General features: G+C 36.5%; 1 protein-coding gene across 1 annotated transcript; it reads right to left on the bottom strand.

Annotated features, from left to right (window-relative positions):
- Positions 1 to 1,773: 1,773 nt before the first annotated feature.
- On the bottom strand, positions 1,774 to 8,034 carry POLR2K (RNA polymerase II, I and III subunit K). The gene is made up of 4 exons (XM_044658220.1): positions 7,977 to 8,034; positions 7,508 to 7,577; positions 2,644 to 2,736; positions 1,774 to 1,961 (listed from the first exon to the last, which is right to left on the bottom strand). Exons 2-4 carry the CDS (start codon positions 7,566 to 7,568, stop codon positions 1,939 to 1,941), a joined length of 177 nt encoding a protein of 58 aa, XP_044514155.1. The 5' UTR covers positions 7,569 to 7,577; positions 7,977 to 8,034; the 3' UTR covers positions 1,774 to 1,938.
- Between the last annotated feature and the right edge of the window lie 11,513 nt (positions 8,035 to 19,547).

The following is a 19,547-nucleotide window of genomic DNA, read 5'->3' as shown; positions in this document are numbered from 1 at the left end:
TTTAAATACTTATCCCTCTCCACTCCTAACTGAAGTTTATTTTTTTTAACCACTTCTCCACTTGAGAACTGGGGTAGTTCTATGTTCCCATTATATCTAATCTACACCTTACCAAAGGGAAGGGGATTAGGATAAACACATATACCTGTTTTCATTCATCGGTCCTAAGTCATCTTATAATATTCTGCCTTTCATGTTTTCTTGAATCTTTACTAAGTCTCAAGAAGGTACTGGTTGGGGAAGAGACACAAAATAGCAAGTCTTCTGATGCTATTTTTGCTGCCACTGCAAATTCTTTGTATCCTTTATAAAACTGCTAACCAAGCATTTATTGAGGGCCTTTTACATATAGGGCACAATGATAGGTGCTGAAAGGGATAGATATGAAAAATGAGTAAGAACCACAGGGTCTATCACTCTTTGGTTGTAAACCTGGGTGGCTGGAAGTACAGCAATGTCTTTGATAGAACTAAGGAAACCAAGGAAACAGGTGGAGGGGAAAGAGGAGTTAAGATAAATAAGATGGATAAATAGGCAGAATACAAAGAAATCTGAACAGACCTTTGTGAATGCAAAGCAGAAAAAAGCAAAAACAGAAGACTTGTAGTACATATTAACTACAACTACCTAAGAGGAAAACAATGGAGTATGTATAGACAAAGAATCCTAAAGGGGTAGGCTTGGGGAAATTGTCATACTTTACGCATTTGAAATTAACTTAAATGTAGTTATTAAGCAAATTCTGTTAATTATGCACATGTTCATTGTCAAGTCTTTAACAAAAACAATTTTTTTTCAAAAGGGTTATTATTCCCTCTCCACTCTCATCCTTGTTCCACTTCTCCAATGCCCTCAAATCCTTTGAACACAGGATTTAGTAGCACCTAGAACAACCGGAAAAGACTTTGTTTAGAACAGGAGTCAAGCAAAAGACTTGAGTCTGTTAGGGACCTATCTTAGCTAAATTTGCAGAGCCTTGTCACTTTTTCAGTTGAAGCAACCCAATAGTGCTATTTCTTAAGGTGAAGAAATCTCCATCTAGGGAAGGAGGTACCCACAGCGATGAAATCCCAGAGGGACCATTTATCAAATTTTAATTTATATTATAGACATTTGTATATGCCTTAATTCCTACTGGACTATAAACTCATCAAGGGCAGGGAACCATGAAGATTTTTTCATCCTTGTAGTCTTAGCACCTACCATAGTACACTATACAACAATGCATTGTAAAATACATTGATAACTTATAGCTGTGCAAAATTACAAATTTTCCTTTCTTCTTTACATGTAGTTGATTTAATAAAAAGAGAATATCTAGGCAGGTTTTCCCTCCACATGAATATGTATATATGGAGGTTTTAAAAGCAGTCATACTTAGACTATTTTAAAGAGAAAGACATTTTTAAAGAAAAGAGACTGTCATTGGTTGTTCATTTATTCTAATATCTTACTTGTTAAAAGATCTTATGTAGGGGCAGCTGGGTAGCTCAGTGGAGTAAGAGTCAGGCCTAGAGACGGGAGGTCCTAGGTTCAAACCCGGCCTCAGACACTTCCCAGCTGTGTGACCCTGGGCAAGTCACTTGACCCCCATTGCCCACCCTTACCAATCTTCCACCTATGAGACAATACACCGAAGTACAAGGGTAAAAAAAAAAAAAAAAAAAAAGATCTTATGTAAGATTTTACTCCTTGTTTATGCTTTTTTTATTGATGGTTATCCATTTTATAATTTTCTTAAAAGCAATAACATAAGTAAACTCTACAATGATGTCACATTTAGAAATTTTATTTTAAAAATAATTTATACCAATAGAATGGAAGAGTATTACAGGGTTTAATCTGTAACAGAAAAGCAATGACCCAAAGCTATACAAGTTGAAACAGTTGTGTGAAATCCAGAAGAAAGTGAAGTTTTTCCTCTGAATTCTTGGGATTTCACCGGGCATCAAAAACCACCACTATATTAAAATTGTATTAAGGAAAATAATGAAAATTTATACCCGCCATGCAAATCATGTTCTAATAAACTAAATAATAACAGATATACAGTGCTATAGATCGCTATAAAGCACTTAGTAATAGACTCAATAATTTCTTACTTAAGATGCAAGTATATATTATATTGCCTCTTTGAATTTTAAATATGCAATTATTGGAGATGGTTTAAAAGAAAATTGCTCAAAATTTTATTAAATCTCCTTTTCCATTTAGAGTCAAAGATATGTATGTGATATCATTAAACTCCTTTCTCACACATGTCTGAAATAACAATGAAGGTAATAGCTTTATTTTTTCAGTCTAACTTGAATGGTTGAAGCAAAATATGTCAAGTCTGTGTTTATACAAAATACTTAAGTTACAACTTACATAAATGAACAAGTTTGCCCACAAGTAAAAAAACAATTTAAAAAATTATGAAAATACTGAAAATATCTAGCAAGCTTAATAGTTTTTCAGATTATTCTAGGACATAGATTTCTAGTAATTCATAATGGAACAATATAAATGCTAATGCTTCTAAAAAGTTATTTTTTTCTTAAGTTAAATTATTCTGTTAGTGAATACCCTTTGATAGCAATTCAAACACTTTTTTACCAACATCTTATTAATATAATTACAAAGCAAAGGTGAAAAGGATACATCTTTTTGTTCTTTTCTTGTACATTATTCTATATCCGCATTCTCTACATCTGATTGGATCCCTGGATTTTATTTCATTTTCTGTATGACATTCTGAAAAAGTAAATTTTTTTAAATTAATGATCTCCATCACACAGGAACAGCAGTAACGTTTTCAATAACTGTTTAATTGCTTTTCTAATTGTTCAAATATGACTGAGGCAATTGTAGAAATAAATGGAACATCAAGAATCATCTAGGCCAGTGGTTCCCAGACTTTTTTGGCCTACTGCCCCCTTTCCAGAAAAAATATTACTTAGCACCCCTTGTCACATACTATCACCGCTCCCTTACAGTTATTCACCGCCCCCAAATGCACCTGTGGCCATCACCACCCCACCATGGATCACTGCAGCACCCACCAGGGGGCGGTAGCGCTTACTTTGGGAATCACTGATCTAGGCCAATGCTTTCATTTTTCAGCTGAAAATAATAAAGCCTAGAGAAGTTAAAGGAGTTGCCTAAACCAGTGATATCAAACAATAGAAATAAGGGTCAACTAAACAGCATATAAGGATTTCTGTGGGCCACATAACTGACATAGAAAACCACATATTAACATTATCTATGTTCTATTGCATTTTTATTTATTTTGTTAAATATTTCCCAATTATATTTTAATCTGGGTAGGGCAGCATGGGAATGCTGGTAACTACAGAGAGCATGACACTTCTAGCCTAAGCTATCAAATAGATAATTTAACATCATCTAGAAGCTAGAATCTAGATCTCCTGACCTCTAGAGCCAAGCATTTCCATAATATTATCAAACACAAATTATCATATATTCACATGTGAGCAGCTCTTTATACATCCTAAACAATTACAAATTTACATTTAGTGGTTTAAGGTTTATAAACTGCTTTTTTCCCATCACACTAACCTAAGAAGTCTCAGTACTATTAACACCATCTGAAGTTGTGACCTTTGACCAGGAGGAAATTTTAATTCCAGAGATCAGAGGACTTGTGTTCAAATTATAGCTCTATCTCTGGGTGACCTTGGGTTTAATCTCTGGGCCTTAGATTCCTTATCTGAAAAAGGAGGAGAGCAAGATGACTTCTGAGGTTCTTATCAGCTCTAAAATCTATGATTTGTGAACATACTGCTGAATGCTAAGCTATGATTATCTACCAAGTAAAGTTATAGGAAATTAAAGAATTTTACTCCTTAGAGTTAGGTGGCTACTTTATGTAGGAGAAAAAATTTAACTCTCATGATCTAGTTTAAAGGAAAGAACACTGGTCATGAGAGTCAAGAGTTGGGGGTTGATCCCAGGCAATGAATTTTAAGTGTCTATTGTATGCAGTTTTGTGCTATACTCAAAAGATTAAAAAAAAATAAAGTCTTGGCTTGTTAAGGCATTTAACATTCTATGGCACAAAATAACATGTCTGCATATGAATTTATACAATACAAATTCAGGGTATAGGAAGGAGGAGAGTTGTAGCTGTTATAATGAATTCCTGGGACAAAATGGACACTACTTTGAGTGACAAGACCATCAGTTGGAAACCTCAGAATGTACCCAGGTGCCATGAGCCAGGACCAAAAGTCAGTTAGAGCCAACCCTATAAATACCCATCATGCACAGCACAAGAGGGCTCAGTCTGGAGCAATCTTGGGAGATGGGAGGTCAAGAGTGGGGGAAGGCCCTATACCTGCAACTCAACTGCCTTGCTTGAGAAAACTAGAGAGCTATTACCATCAATAGAACTGTGAGAGAACACTACTGCCATTCAAGAAGATAATCAATAGCCTTCCCTAATCTTTGGCTTGGCTCCGGCCAAATCAAGCCAAAGTTAGTGAGAGGGTGAAGAATCTCCAGTCTCTACCTGATCTAGCAATCTCTGTAGCTTTGATCATTTATTTAGACTGTTAGCAATAAGGTTCCCAAATCCATTCTTTCCTTTGTTTCTAACCCTGTCAAGCTAGAATTAAATATAGTTGTTTGTTACAAAGTACCTTTCCTGAGTGGTGAATATACCTAAAGCCCTTGGGAAGGGGAGACAGCCACATAGTCAGATTCACATCATTATTCAATCAGTACACCAATAGCCCTTACCAATATTCATTCTAACCGCAGGTTGAAGAACTAGAGAAGTTGATTACACCCACAACTTCTCAGTGGTTCCCTTCCTGAGCAGCTGTTAAAAGTAGATAACTGACAGGCTCAGTCTAGCAAAGCCTGACAGGTGGGGAGAGGCATAACCCTTCTGCCAGCAACACCCACACAGAGGCCTGTGGGTGAGAGTCTGTCTTTCATCCCCAATCCATTCATTCTCATTTTCTTTGAACAGTTTTTGGCTGTATAACATGTTTGTATATGAATGTATACAATACAAATTCAAGGTATAGGAGGGAGGAGAGTTGTAGCCTTTGAAGAATGGGATGAGGAAAGGATTCAGAAGTTTTGAAGGGAACAAGGGATCTACATGATGGAGATGAGGAGGCAACAAATGCACTCTAGGGAAGAAGTACAAAAAAGTACAAAGGAACAGAGATGAGAGAGGAATAATTGGGTGAGAAAAGGCCAGTATGGCTGAACCATAGGGAACAAGAAGGAAAGCAATACATAAGACTAAAAAGATAAGATTTGGGACATTTGTAAAGGATTTTAAATGCTACAGAGTTGTTTATATATGATCCTAGTGGCAAATAGGGATTGTTCTTATAGTAAAAAGTTATGTCCCCTATCTGTAATAATACCTGGGGATACTAATAGTGTTTGGGAACTCTATGGGGGATAGAATAAAGAAGAGACAAGACCAAACGTGAAGCTATTCCAGTAACCCAGACAAGAAGTGATAACCAGAGTGGAGTCTACATGAGTACAGAAAAAGGGAACCAAATGTTTTATATATATGGAGGTAGAAATAAGATGTGGCAACTAATGGGGGAGTGGGGGTAAGAGAGAGTAAATGATTAAGGGTAATGCATAATTTTTAAACCAGTTGAGTGAAAGGGTAATGTGCCCTTGACAGGAATAAAGAAGTTATGAGTGTTTTATTGTTATTTTTGTGGGGGTGAGATCAGGAAGGGAGAAAATAATTCAATTTTAGATGTTTTATTTTCTATTGGAGTTCTCTTTTGGCAGCCTATCCTGCCTATGGGACAACCTATTTTGAAATGCCTAATAATTGGTAGAGGTCTGGAGCTCAGAAGAAAGACTAGGAATAGAGACTAGCTCTGGGAGTCATCTGCATAGAGATGATTACTGAACTGAGAGTTGATGAGAGAGGAGAAGGCTCAGGACAGAGCCCTGGGGTACACTTTTAGGGATTAGGATATGGTTACTGAACTAGCAAAAGAGAGAGAAACTGTCAAATAAGAGAACCAAGATAGAACAGTGTCCCAAAAATCCAAAGAAGAAAGAATATACAATAAGATCCAGCACTTAACATACATTGTATGTATGCTTTTATTAACTTTTTATTTGTACTGCATATATTTTTATGTGGAAGGAAAAGGCAGGAGCAAGCAGTTATTAAGCACTTTGTGACAAGGGCAGTGCTAGGCACTTAACAAACATCTCATTTTATCCTTGCCAACAACCCAGTGAGTTAAGTATTATTATTATCCCCACTGTAGAGTTGAGGAAAAAGAGGCAGACAGAAGTTAAGTATCTTTCCCAGAATTGCAGGGCTAGTTAAGCAAATCCTGAGACATGATTTGAATTCAGGTCTTCCTGACTCCAGGTTCATTGTTCTATTCATTGCACCCAGCTGCTGATATATACTTGTCTACTCCATTAGCATACAAGTTCATTATAGGTATTATGTCATTGTTTGTCCTTGTATGCCCAGTACCTAGACAAGTCGTGGTATGTAGTTATTTGCTGATGGAAAATCCTAGAAAAAAATCTGTCTATACCTATCCCTATTTTGTTGCAGGTGAAAAAAAAGGTTTTGGAGTCAAAGACTGTCACATACTATGAGACCTTGGACTCTTGTCTCACTCATACCTAAGAGCTTCAGGTTCCTTATCTGTAAAACAGTTAGTTGAAAAGCACTTTCTAAAACTTAAAAAAAAAACTTTGTTATTAATTGCTTTCTTTTAAGCTTTCAGATACTAGTTATGTACAAATTTACTATAATTCTCAAATGCATATGTTAATTATACAGTTCGTGGTTTATTTTATTTCCTCAATTCTCCCTGCTGCCATTTTTTCCTGTCTTTAAAACAACTCAGTAAAGCTGAGTGGGCACAGAGAGAATAAAAACAAGACAATTCTTTTTTTTTTTTTTTTTTTGCTAGTTGCCACAGTGTTTATAACACTGGGCCTGGAGTCAGGGAGACCTGAGTTCAAATCCAGCCTTAGACACTATCTGTATGACTCAGGGTAAGTCACTTAAACTATTTGCCTCAGTTTCCTCATCTGTAAAATAGAGATAATAATAGCACCTTTCTGTCAGGGTTGTAGTGAAGATCAAATGTGAAAATATAAGTAACACATTTAATACAGTGCGTGGCATATACTAGGTGATATATAAATGCTTATTATCATCATCACATATTATGTGTCTTCTCTACACCAAACACTGACATAAGCACTGACCATACAAATAAGAAGAAAGACTCTGCTGGACCCATAAGTGCTTTATAAACTTTAGCTATTATTATTCATTAATGATACATTGCTTAAAATTTAGGGTGTTTTTTTAAAGTTAAAAACTAGTGATTAGCAGGAAAGCTATTGATTATAGGTAATCTATCTGTAGAGCCTCATATTCTGAAAGAGTAATCTGTCCATCATAACTTAAACGAGGAAGGAGAAGGCGTTTTTGAAACACTTAAAGGAGATATCTTTCAAAGGTGACTCTCACCTCCACAAATATATATCATTGGCTGCTGTTTTGGCGGTTGCACATCCTTCTGGGTATCCATCGTCAGGCCCTAAAAGTCACAAACAGGAAAATTTATTCATATCAAAGAGGCTCCCAAACTAACTCAAGAGCTTGAATTGCCCCCTCGCCTCCACACCACGCGAGTCAGGGAAATACGAGTCTTGATTCGACATTTGTAAAGGCGGTTCAGGTTCAATGAAGGCAGTTTTTTCTGATCACCCCTGCCCGCCGGGGGCAGATAGCACCGAAAGCAGCGCGATTCCAAGCACACAAAAGCAACACCCTGCGAGTCCTCCTGCCAGCAGAGCGGGAGGAAGGAAGCCCTCGTAATCCAGAGTCCCCGGCATCCCACCATCTTCCCTCATTCGAGCCCCGAAGTCCCCAGCTCTCAATTGCTCCTAAAATCGAGAGGAATCCTCCACTCTCTCCCGGACAGTCAACCACGTACCTCTAACACCACAGTCCAGATCGTCGCTTTTACTATAGTAACGGCAGTGAGACCTACTTCCGGCGCTTCTTAATTACGTAACAGACAACCTCAACAACCCCGCCCCTTTCTGCTTCGTGCGTGGCCAGGGACTCCTGATTGGCTGGGATCAAAAGAAGGTGGGGGAGAACTGGAAAGGGCTTCGGGAGGGATTGAGTTCAAATTGGCTTGATAAATCCGGCATTTGAGGAGTATATTGTTACCTTTTTTGCTACGTAATTTCATTTGCAGAAAACCCTAGCGTGGATAAAACACGGAATATTGAGAAAGGAAGATCCGAGTTAAAATTCTGCCACGGAAAACTAGCTATGAGTTATGTAACTGCGGCAAATCATTTCATTTCTCACAGGACTCGTATCGATTTTTTCATCTGTAAAATGAAGATGATATGATAAAAGATATGACAGGATAAAAATATAATATTAGTAAATCGCTTTGCAAACTGTAGAGTTCTGAAGGAATGATATCTCGTTTTATTGATCATGATACCAATAATAAAGGTGGTTTCATATTTTAAACTATCTCTACTTTGTGATAAGTAAAAGAACAAGGTTTTGGAGTCAGAAGACCTGGAGTCAAATCCCAGCACTGTCACATGCTATGTCACATACTAAGGACCGTGGTCCCCTTGTCTCACTTCACATCTGGGAGCCACAGGTTCCTTATTTATGAAGTGGTAATAATTGAAAACCATTTTGTTAAATTTAAAGCTCTGTTTTCAATTGTATTACTTTAAGTTTCAATTGGACTGAAAAATAGAAGAAAGTATTACTATCCTACCATCTCTCCCCTTCTCTTTTTAAAACTCCTGCCCCCTCCTTATACTCAGTTCAACAAGCACTTACTATTGTTCAAGGCATAGAAAACATTCTCCAGGTGTACCTTTCAATCCTTGCCATAAAATAGAGAACCAGGTTTAATAAAAGGACACAGAAGGAAAATCTAAGGATAATGTCTGCTTCCTTTTCCTCCCACCTGTTTTTTTTTTTTTCCTTAGACATTCTCTCCCACTGCTTCATCATCTTAGTTTTGGGAGAGGAAGATTTTTACCAGCTGCTCAGAACAACTTAGCTGGGGAAGTTCATTTAAATATAAGCAGTTAGTAAAAAAAAAAAAGGGGGGGGGGGCTTTTGAACTTGAATGTATTTTACTCATTACACTGCAGCCACAAATGAAAAAAGAAAGGAAAGGAAGAAAAATACTGAAAATCACTGTGGTCAATAAACATTTCCTAAGTGTCTGCTATGTGCCAAGCATTGAGCTAAGCCCTATAGAAATAAAGAAAAAGCAGAAGACAGTTTCTGATCTTAAGAAACTCACAGTCTAAGGGAGAAGAAAATTAGCACATAATTATGCACACACAAGATTATTGCTGTTTAGCCATGTTTTCTTGACAAAAAAAAATGAGGTTTTCTTGACAAAGACACTGGAGTGGTTTACCATTTCTTTCTCCACTCCATTTTTTACAGATAAAGAAACTGAGGCAAATGGGGTTAAATGACTTGCCCACGCTCACACAGCTATTGTGTTTAAGGTAATATTTGAACACAGAAAGAGTCTTCTATTCACTTTACCATGTAAAGTGCTGCCCCACCATACAAGATATATACAGGGTAAATTAAAGATCATCTCAAAGTGAAGGCACTAGAAATAAGGGTGGAGGACAATAGAGGGGAGATGTCAGGAAAGGCTTCCTTTTTAGAAGATGGGATATTAGTTGAGATTTTAAGGAAGCTAAGGAAGCTAAGAGGCATAGATGAGGAGGGGAAGCATTTTGGGGAAGGGAGACAGCCAAAGAAAATTCATAAATTGAAGAGATAGAATGTCTTGGGTGAGGAATAGCAAAGAGGCCAGTGTCACTGTATCAAAGAATATGTGGTATAGGAGTGGGGTTATAGGAAACTATAAAGTGCAAGAAGACTGGAAAGGTATGTGTACTGGGGATGGCTAGAGGGGTTGGGGAGGATTAAATTATGAAGGACTTGGAACAACTAATAGTCAATTTTTTTTTTTAATCTGGAGGCAAGAAGGAGCCATTAGAGTTCAAAGCCATTAGAGTAAGACAGTGAGTGATATGGTCAGAATGACAAAGTCTTTTTAGTGACTGAATAGAGGATGGAGTGGAGAGAGACTTGAGGTAGACTGACCAACCAGCAGACTATTGCAATAATCCAGATGGGAGGTGATGAGGACCTACATCTGAGTATTGGAGGAAAGATATTGCAAAGGTCAGATTAACAGGTCTTGGCAACAACTTGAATTTGGAGGAGGTGAGAGATAGTGAGGAATCTAGGTTGGGAGGATAATGGTGTCCTCAACAGTAATGAGGGAATTTGGAAGCAGAGAGCTTTTGGGGAGAAAACATAATGGTTAACAGTGATAAGTAATAGAAGGCTAAGTGAAAGAAAAATATAAAAATGCTAATATGTAGGTGAGATTTTTATTAATTTTTAAAATTAATTAATGTGTTTGTTGGTTACATTAAAATTCCCGAGTATCTCCCTCTCTCCTTCCTCTCCTCAAAGTAGAGAAGACAACATTTGACAAAAATTTTTTTTTAGTATATATTATATCTTTTGCATTTTTATTTATCAGTTCTTTTTTAGGAGGTGGGCCTTTGCAAGCTATTCTTTAAACATCCATTCTGTCACTGTATATAGTATTCTCTTGGTTCTACTCATTTACTTTTCATAATTTTATGTAGGTCTTTCCATGTCTTTCCAACATTAACCTGCTCATCATTTCTTATAGCTTAGTAGTAGTTGATCATAATCATATGCCACAACTTGTTCAGCCATTCACCAATTGATGGGCATCTCCTCAATTTCCAGTTCGAGATTTTTTATTATCTTTGCACTTGTTTCTATATTATATCTCTGCCACCTTCTAAACTAAGAGACTCAATTTTAAAAGTCTGACTGGCAATGTCAGTGAGGTCCATATGGACAAAGTAGTTTAACCCTGATACCAAGTAGACTGATATCCAGTATAAACTGGAGAGAAATTTCTGTCATTAGTCCACCTACCTGTGGTCACATTATCAGGGAAGTTTTTTGAGTTGGGGAGTGATAGTCAAATTGACTTGCACTTTAGAGAAGTTAGTCATAAAAGAGTGTGTAAGATGAGGAATGTGCTCTTAAAAAAATACATCTATATATGTATATGTGTGCATATATACACATATGCATGTATGACAAACTTTTAAGTTTATTGTTAACATTTTCTCCATGGCTTTCTTAAGTCTAAACAATAAACAAAATAATAAATCAACTCAATTTCTGAGGTGTAAATTCTTACCCTGGAAACTTAACAATGTGCCTAGAGAACCTGCATTATGCATGTGTGTACATATGTACATGTGATGATATATACATTCTTATTAGACTGTTCACACTCTCTAGAACATATGAATGTGTGTATACACGGTATCAAAACCTTGTCCTTGAGAGGTTCATAATAAGGTGTTATTAGAGTATGAAGTGTTTATTCATTCAAGGAGCATTTATTAAGCAACCACTGTGTCCCAGGTATAGTGCTAGGCAGAAACACAGAGAGGAAATAGCTCCTGCCCTCAAGGAGCTTACATTCCAAGGGAGGGAAGAAATGTCAATATATGCACGGGAAGGTATCATTGGGTAAAGCAATCCCTACAATATGTAAAGGGTTGTTTAAATGTCATCTATGATATCACCAATTAGCCATTGACAGAATGTCAACTAAGACTGGGAGAACACAACTTCAGATGTGCCTTAGAGAGGGACGAGAACTAGAGAGCACAGGAGCATTGGAGGACCCCGAGAAGTGGAGGAGACTTTGCTGAGAAAACCCCAAATGGTATCCTGAAGAGCTGGATATGACCCAAATGACTGAACAACACCAATAGTTGCCTTTCAAGTCAAAGGACAATATTGTCACTTTGCAAGGTAAGTTATTTTCTTAATTGGATAGTCTATTTCATATTCAATACAAGTTATTCAGGTTTGAAGCTTAACATTTCTTTGAAAAACCATATATATTTATATATTTCTAATCTTGGTTTTCAGAAATAGATGTATGTATGTTCTTAAGAATATGCATAAAGTCTAACAAAATTTAGAATTTTGAAAAGGATATCAATGTATATTTTTCCTTTTTTTTTTTAAACTCTTACTTTCTGTCCTAGTAACAACTCTAAGACAGAAAGGCAAGAGATAGGCAGATGGTTAAGTGACTTGCCAGGGTCACACAGCAGAAGTGTCTGAGGTCAGATTTGAACCCACATCCTCCCAACTCCAGGCTTGGCACTCTGTCCACTAAGCTACCTAGCTTCCCTTTCAACATACATTTTCTTTTCTCTTCTTTCTTTAAACTCTTATTTTATGTCTTAGAATTGATACTAAGGACCTGTTTCAATGCAGAAAAGTGTAAGGGTTAGGCAATTGAGGTAAAGTGACTTGCCCAGAGCCACATAGCTAGGAAGTGTCTGAATCCAGATTTGAACCCAGGACCTCTTTTCTCTAGGCATCCACTATGCCACCTAGCTTCCACTTCAACATATATTTTCTAAGTGCCTCTTACTTACAGGCAATGAATTATGGTTTAGAAGAACTCCAGGTTTAGAAGAAGCCACAAAACACTTCAGTCTAAATCCTAGGCTATAGCAAAAGAAACTTGAGGCACTTCTTGAATTGATTTCAGAGGTTCTAGGCTGAGAGAGGCTACCATAAAAATGTTATTTATTAATAAAATAAGCTTAGTTTCTTTAAAAAAAAAGTGTTAAGTGAATAACTAGGAATCTTTCTATCAGGTAATGGAGGCCTGTCAGTATAGTAGGTAGAGAACACTAGATCTGGAGCCCAGAAGACCTGAATTTTAATTCTGGCTTAGCCACTTACTAACTATATTACCTTGGCTAAGTCACAACCTTCATGTGACTCATTTTCCTCATCTATTAAATAAAAGGATTGTATTCGATGTCCCTTAAGGTCACTTCTATTTCTTATATAATTTTATGATCTTATGACTAAAGGAAATCATTTCCTTAGGATTTTGTTTTTCATCATAATAAATATGCTAATGGTACATGTCTCCCTCATTAGAATGTGAGTTCCCTGAAAGAAGGGATTTTCCTTTTTTTTTTTTTATTTGTATGCCCAACATTTAGCACAGTACTCTGCACTCAGCAAATACTGAAAAAAAAGCTTTTTCATTCATTTGATGAAGTTAGAAGCAAACCTTGGACCCATCAGATAAAGGCAAATATTTACTGATGAGGGAAGGGGCATCATGGCAACCACAGGGCTTGGCATCTGCATGGAAGAACAGGTTGGGACAAAAGGGAAGGATATTTTTTTAAGAGTCCATAGACACTTTTGTGTGGCAGTCTTTCTCTGGTACCATCCACCAGTTTTGGGTACCTCATTCTAGGATAGACATTGAAAAACTATAGCAGTAATTATATATACTTGTGATAAACTTTTATTTTTTTTCTTTATATATATTTTTCCCAGTAGGAGTAGATGTGGGAGGGAGAGAAAATAAATGTTTGTTAACTGGAAAAAATATTTTAAAAGAAAAAAAAATCACAGAATATCTAGAAAAAGATAACCAGGACAGAGAACAGCTTGAAGATTATATAATATAGATTTCAGTTGAAAGAAATGGGAATGTTGGAAATTGAAGTGATGCCTATCAGTTGGGAAGTAGCTATACAAGTTGTGACATATGATTGTGATGGAATACTACCATGTCATAAGAAATAATGAGCAGATTAACTAAAAAAAAAACCAACAAGGAAAGACCTATGAAATACATCACATTTTGAAAAGCAAAATGAGTAGATGAAAGAGAACATTATATACAGCTACAGAAAGAATAACTTGTAAAGGTCCATATCCAGAAAAAGAACCAATAAACAGAAATCAGCTATGTCACATTATTATTATTAAGCATGTTGTCCTTTTAAGTTATATAGAAAATTTCAGAACTCAAAGATGCTTTAGAATTTGAAATGCAATCATAGAAATAATCTTGATCATTTCTTTTCCTTTCCAGAAATTATTTAGTACCATCATGAATGACTTGCACCACCTACATGACCATCTTTGGTGGGTGAGAATGAAGTTAATAGCATTCGGGATTGTAGGTAGGACATAGAAAAAGAAATCGAATATTTTGGCCTTTGTCATTGTTGAGTTGTTTTCTTGGCAAAGAAACTAGAGTACTTTGCTATTTCTTTCTCCTACTCATTTTATAGATGAGAAAATGGAGGCAAACAGAATTAAGTGGCTTGCTGTGGGTCACATTGCTTATTAAATGTATGTGGCTGAATTTGAATTCAGGAAGATGAAAGTGGTGCCCTATCCACTGTAACGCCCAGCTGCCCCAACTTGGCCTTAGGAATGGTGAATTATCAAGGTGATAGGATCAAGTATTATTACTTGAGACACAGAATGACTCCTATTACATGACACCACCTTCATTTCATTCTTCATGAATGACTATTTCTAAGAGTGAGGCACAACCTGGGAAGAGAGAGTAATAAATACAACTACAATCATACAGAAATAGGATAGAGGAGAGAATTCAGGTTTAGTACTCCAGAGACTCCAATGGGGGAACCCAAGGAAAATGAAGAAAAAACAAGTAAATGATAACCCTTAATTTATATATTAGAATTAAGAATAGAATAGGAGAGAGAAATAAAGAGGACAAAGTAAAGGAAAATTTCTTGAGACTATCATCAAAGTAATGTCAACAAAACTAATCATAGAGAGAAAATTCTGATGAAAGAGAAGGGAGTTAAATTAAACAATAAAAAAAATTTAATGGATAAAACCCAAGCCATAGTTTTAAAATATGAATGAATGAAGAAATCCAATGAAACAAAATGGTTTGGACAAATAGATATCCCTTTTCCATCACAATATGCTGCATAAAGGCAACGCATTTTAAAAAGACACATACAGAATGAAATGAAAGACTGGAAAAAATGTTTAGACCATCTAATAATTTCAAAGCAGTAGTCAAAATTATCTTAGCAGATAAAGGAAAAAATTCAAAAATGTCAAAAATGATAAAGCGGGAAACTGCTAAGGGGATTATAGATAATGAAACAATATTGGTTTTAATAAAAGAAATAATATCTAAATTCATAAAAGAAAAGTTAACTGGATTGTAAGAATTATACAAAAATGTTAAAGAACTATTGCAATAATTTTAGGAAACTTTAATAACACTCTCACTTTTGTAAATACAACAGAAAACTGAACAAAAAGGAAGATGTAGAACTGAACAAGCTATTAGAGAAACTACATTGGAGAGACAAATGGCATCTGAATAGGATCTGAATAGGAAACATTTTTAGCACAATATGTGATGCCTTTAAGTGAATGGACCTTTTGCTAGGACACAGAGAAATTGGGAATATTTTTAAAATATTAAATGCATCATTTATAGATGATAATACAATTAAATATTAATTAGAGAACATAAGAGATACAAAGTTTAATATAGAATTAATAATGGCATCCTGAATAATGAATGAGTTAAAGAACATACCTTAGGTTCCATACCTATAGTGCAGGATAGAGATAGGGACAGGTATATGTAATTCCCACTGAAGAAACTCAGTGCAGTGAAGTATCTTCTCTGCAACTTAAAAAGTTGCTAGAGCACTGAGGTATTCAGCAACTAGTCAGCAGTCACACAATTGGTATATATGACCAATAAACATTAAATTACACTGATAAATAACATACTAAATCTTAGAGGCAGCTAAGGGAGACTGAAGAGGTAAAAGATATTACTCTGTGTAAGTAAAAAAACATAACCTTTAGTAAAATATAAAATTGAACTGCAAATGCCATTAAAACTAGAAAATCAGCAAGCACAAAAAGAAATCTTGAAAATTAGAGGAATAATATATGAAATGGAAACAGAAATACTATTGAAAGTAATAAAAGCCAATAAACTGAATAAAAATCAAATTGCTAAAATAAAAATGAACAAACTAAAATCACAGCAAATAAAAAATTAAAAATGATCAGAAATTGCTTACATATAATGATATATTAGCAAAATATAGATGAGGAAACTGAGGATAAGAGAGGCTCAATGATTTGTCCAGGGTAATGCAGCTTGAATAAGTGTCTGAGACAGTTTTTGAATTCAAGTAATTTTAACTCCAAGTTTAGGATTCTATTTACTTTACCTTTTAAGTACTTTAATAAAAACCTATTGATTATTTAAATTTTCCAAGCTATCTGTTTTTAAAATTATGAATTATGTTATTGGGTCTGGAGTCAGGAAGACTTTCTTTCTGAGTTATAATCTGGTCTCAGACACTTACTAGTTGTGTGACTCCAGTAAATTACTTAACTCTGCCTTGATTTCCTCATCTGTAAAATAAGCTGCAGAAGGAAATGGCAAATCACTCCAATGTCTTTGCTAAGAAAACTCCAATGGGAGCTATAAAGAGTTGGACATGATCGAAAATGACTGATAAATACTAGTGTAAGGAGAGAAGGCTTGGAATAGCTTCTCTGAGGAGTAGATAGAGCAATAATTAGGGAGGGGTAAAATGACTGTTATGCTATGATGAGTGCCTAGTTGAAATTAAGCAACGTAATTATTTGTAGTAGATCCAATTAGTTCTGTTGTGTGACTTCTTTTTGCTTTGTTTAACAGGGCATAAGTTGAAACAGAGGAGGCCAATGGTGGAAAACAATATAGAGTGAAACGGGTTAATTTAACTGGGTTTAAATTGGGGAGGGATGAAAATAAGATGAGACCAGAGGAGATATTTTGGGGATTACAGAGTGATGGAATGAAGGGATGAGGAGAGAAGGAATAATAGAAGTTTATGATCTGATAAAGGGATTTTGAAAGTTTAAAAAATTACTGGAGAAGTAGAATATTTGAAGATGATGGCAAGATCAAGAATATGATCATCCCTTTATACAGTCAGAAAAGACGAGTAGGTCAGGGAAATTGAGGGGACCTAAGGAATTGGGAGTTTAGAATGTTTGAAAGGATAGCATATGTATGTTGAAGTGCCTTAATATAAGGACAGGAGTTGAAGTAGATAGAAAATACTATGATCCAGCTACTGAATTCTTTGAGAAAGGAAGGAGACATCCTGGGAACCAATAGCAAACTAATACTAAGATCCAGATTGGTTGACAAATTTGAATGGAGTGAACCTCAGAGGAGGAAAGGTTGTGAAAGATGGAGACAAAGGGAGAGGGCAAAAAGTGGCAATGAGGAACAAGAAATAATCTAATTCTCTTTCCAAGAGAAAGATGTCTGTCTGGTGAATGAAAGTACCACTTGTGCTGTGAATAGGGGCCAGGGATGTTATTCTTTTTTTTTTTTTAAACCCTTAACTTCTGTGTATTGGCTCCTTGGTGGAAGAGTGGTAAGGGTGGGCAATGGGGGTCAAGTGATTTGCCCAGGGTCACACAGCTGGGAAGTGTCTGAGGCCAGATTTGAACCTAGGACCTCCTGTCTCTAGGCCTGACTCTCAATCCACTGAGCTACCCCGCTGCCTGGTCCAGGGATGTTATTCTAAGGGTGAGCTAGGAGTCTCTGTGTGTGAATAGCTTTAAGGAGCCCTTCAGGAAGAGACCTAAAATTGAAGAAAATTTTGTTAATTATATAGTATATTATTAATTAATTACATGAGCAATTAAGGAGTAGAAATGATGGAGGTGGGGGCTGGAGTGAGACATAGGTAGGTTAAGTTAGAGGTGAATGAGGATGAGAGCATATGAAGTAGAAAGGTTAGGGAAGCCTGGGGTTCATACTTAGGCAGCCAGGAAAAGGGGGAGTAAAAAGGATTCGTTTTGGACAGAGGACACTGGCAACCTTCCAAAAACTCTGTGTTAGAGGTAGGTGATCCCATGCTCTGCCTTGATTCTTAGGTTCTTCCTCAAGGAGTAGGGGTGGGAGGGAGGAGAAAGATGACTCTAAGCCTCTTCGTTCTATTAGTTCTGGGAGGTGAGAGGTATGGAAAAGAACTCCAAGAAGCCCAATCCTGCTATGCCTTCAGTCTAAATGATATTACTCTTATTAAACTTTGCTGACTTGATTTGATCCTAATTATCAGGCAAACACTTCAGAACTGATTAATCTGAGGTGTCACATACTTAAGGGGACCACACCCTTACTCGTGAATTCTCACACCTTCACCTTAAAACCCTAGCCCTCTTAACCTAGCCAATAGCACCATAAACAAAAATGTGGTTGGAGCCATTGAACACTTTAGTAAATAACTGCTGTCCTCCAGGCTGTCAATTACATAATTAAATTTGGACAAATGTTGATTTTTTGCACTATATTTGGGTGTGATTATAATACTTGTAAGTGGAGTTGTTTATCTTTACCTCTCCAGGAGAGACTTGATAAAGACCCTAGATATACTAGAGAGGCAAGTAAAAGATTCATCTCAGCCTCTCCAAGCACAACACACTTCCTGTCCCACCCAAATAAATGCCCCTTCATTACACAACAACCCAGGGAACCACAAGTTCAGCTTGATTGTAACTCAAGACTGGACAATATTGAGGAGAAACTGGGGAAGTTAATGGCTTTCATGGAACAAAACTCTAAAAAACCCCAGGGAGACTTATCTCTCCATATCTCATCATCATCAGAGAGTCTTTGTCCCACTCTGACTCTGCTTCTCCCACTACTCCACTGGACCCTCCCCCAGTTGCTGCTGTTGACTCAAACCCCCAAACAGAGAACCTACAGGTTGGAAAACAAAATGATGTAGCCCAAAACCTATTCCCTTTAAGAGAAGTTCCCACCTTCAATAAAAATGGGGGCTTGGTATTTATAAGACACCATATACCCTTCAACCCTCAAGATTTAACTAGATTCAATGAAAATATGCCTACTTTTGAGAATGAACCAATCTTAATTGTGAAAAAAATTAGAGAATATCTTCCAAACTTATGACCCTAATTGGCAGGATGTTGAAAATATATTAGATGAATTTTTGACAAACGGTGAAAAAAATAGGATCCTCTCTCTGGCCAATCAGAAGAAGGGTAAGGGAGGACTTAAATGGCCCCTCCAGGATCTGAAATGGAATTACAATTCTGGCCCAGATTACAACAAATTGTTGTAATGGCAGAGAAGCATTATGGTCAGCCATGAAAGCTTGCTCTGAAAGCTGGTCAAAATTCAAGGAGATCAAACAATATACCAATGAAACCCCCTCCCATTTTATGGACAGGCTCATTGAGGTGGGCAACATATTTATGGACTTTGATTTTACCAGAGAATTGGATATTAGACAAGTACATAGACAATTTCGTTGAGAATTCTTGCAAAGTAGTCAAAGACTACTTTAAAACTAACTGCCCAAACCAGGAATCTATGAATCTTGAGGAATTGAGGAAGGTAGCATCTTATGGTTTTTTTTTTTCATTTAATAATTTTTATTTTTTAGAAAAGTTAACATGGTTACATGATTCATGCTCCTACTTTCCCCTTCACCCCCACCCCCGCACTCCCCCCACCCATGGCCAATGCGCATTTCCACTA

Source organism: Gracilinanus agilis, chromosome 1 (genome assembly GCF_016433145.1).
Source record: "Gracilinanus agilis isolate LMUSP501 chromosome 1, AgileGrace, whole genome shotgun sequence".
NCBI classification, from domain to species: domain Eukaryota; kingdom Metazoa; phylum Chordata; class Mammalia; order Didelphimorphia; family Didelphidae; genus Gracilinanus; species Gracilinanus agilis.
Note: the sequence above shows the minus strand (reverse complement) of the source record. Positions and strands in the feature narration are given on the sequence as shown.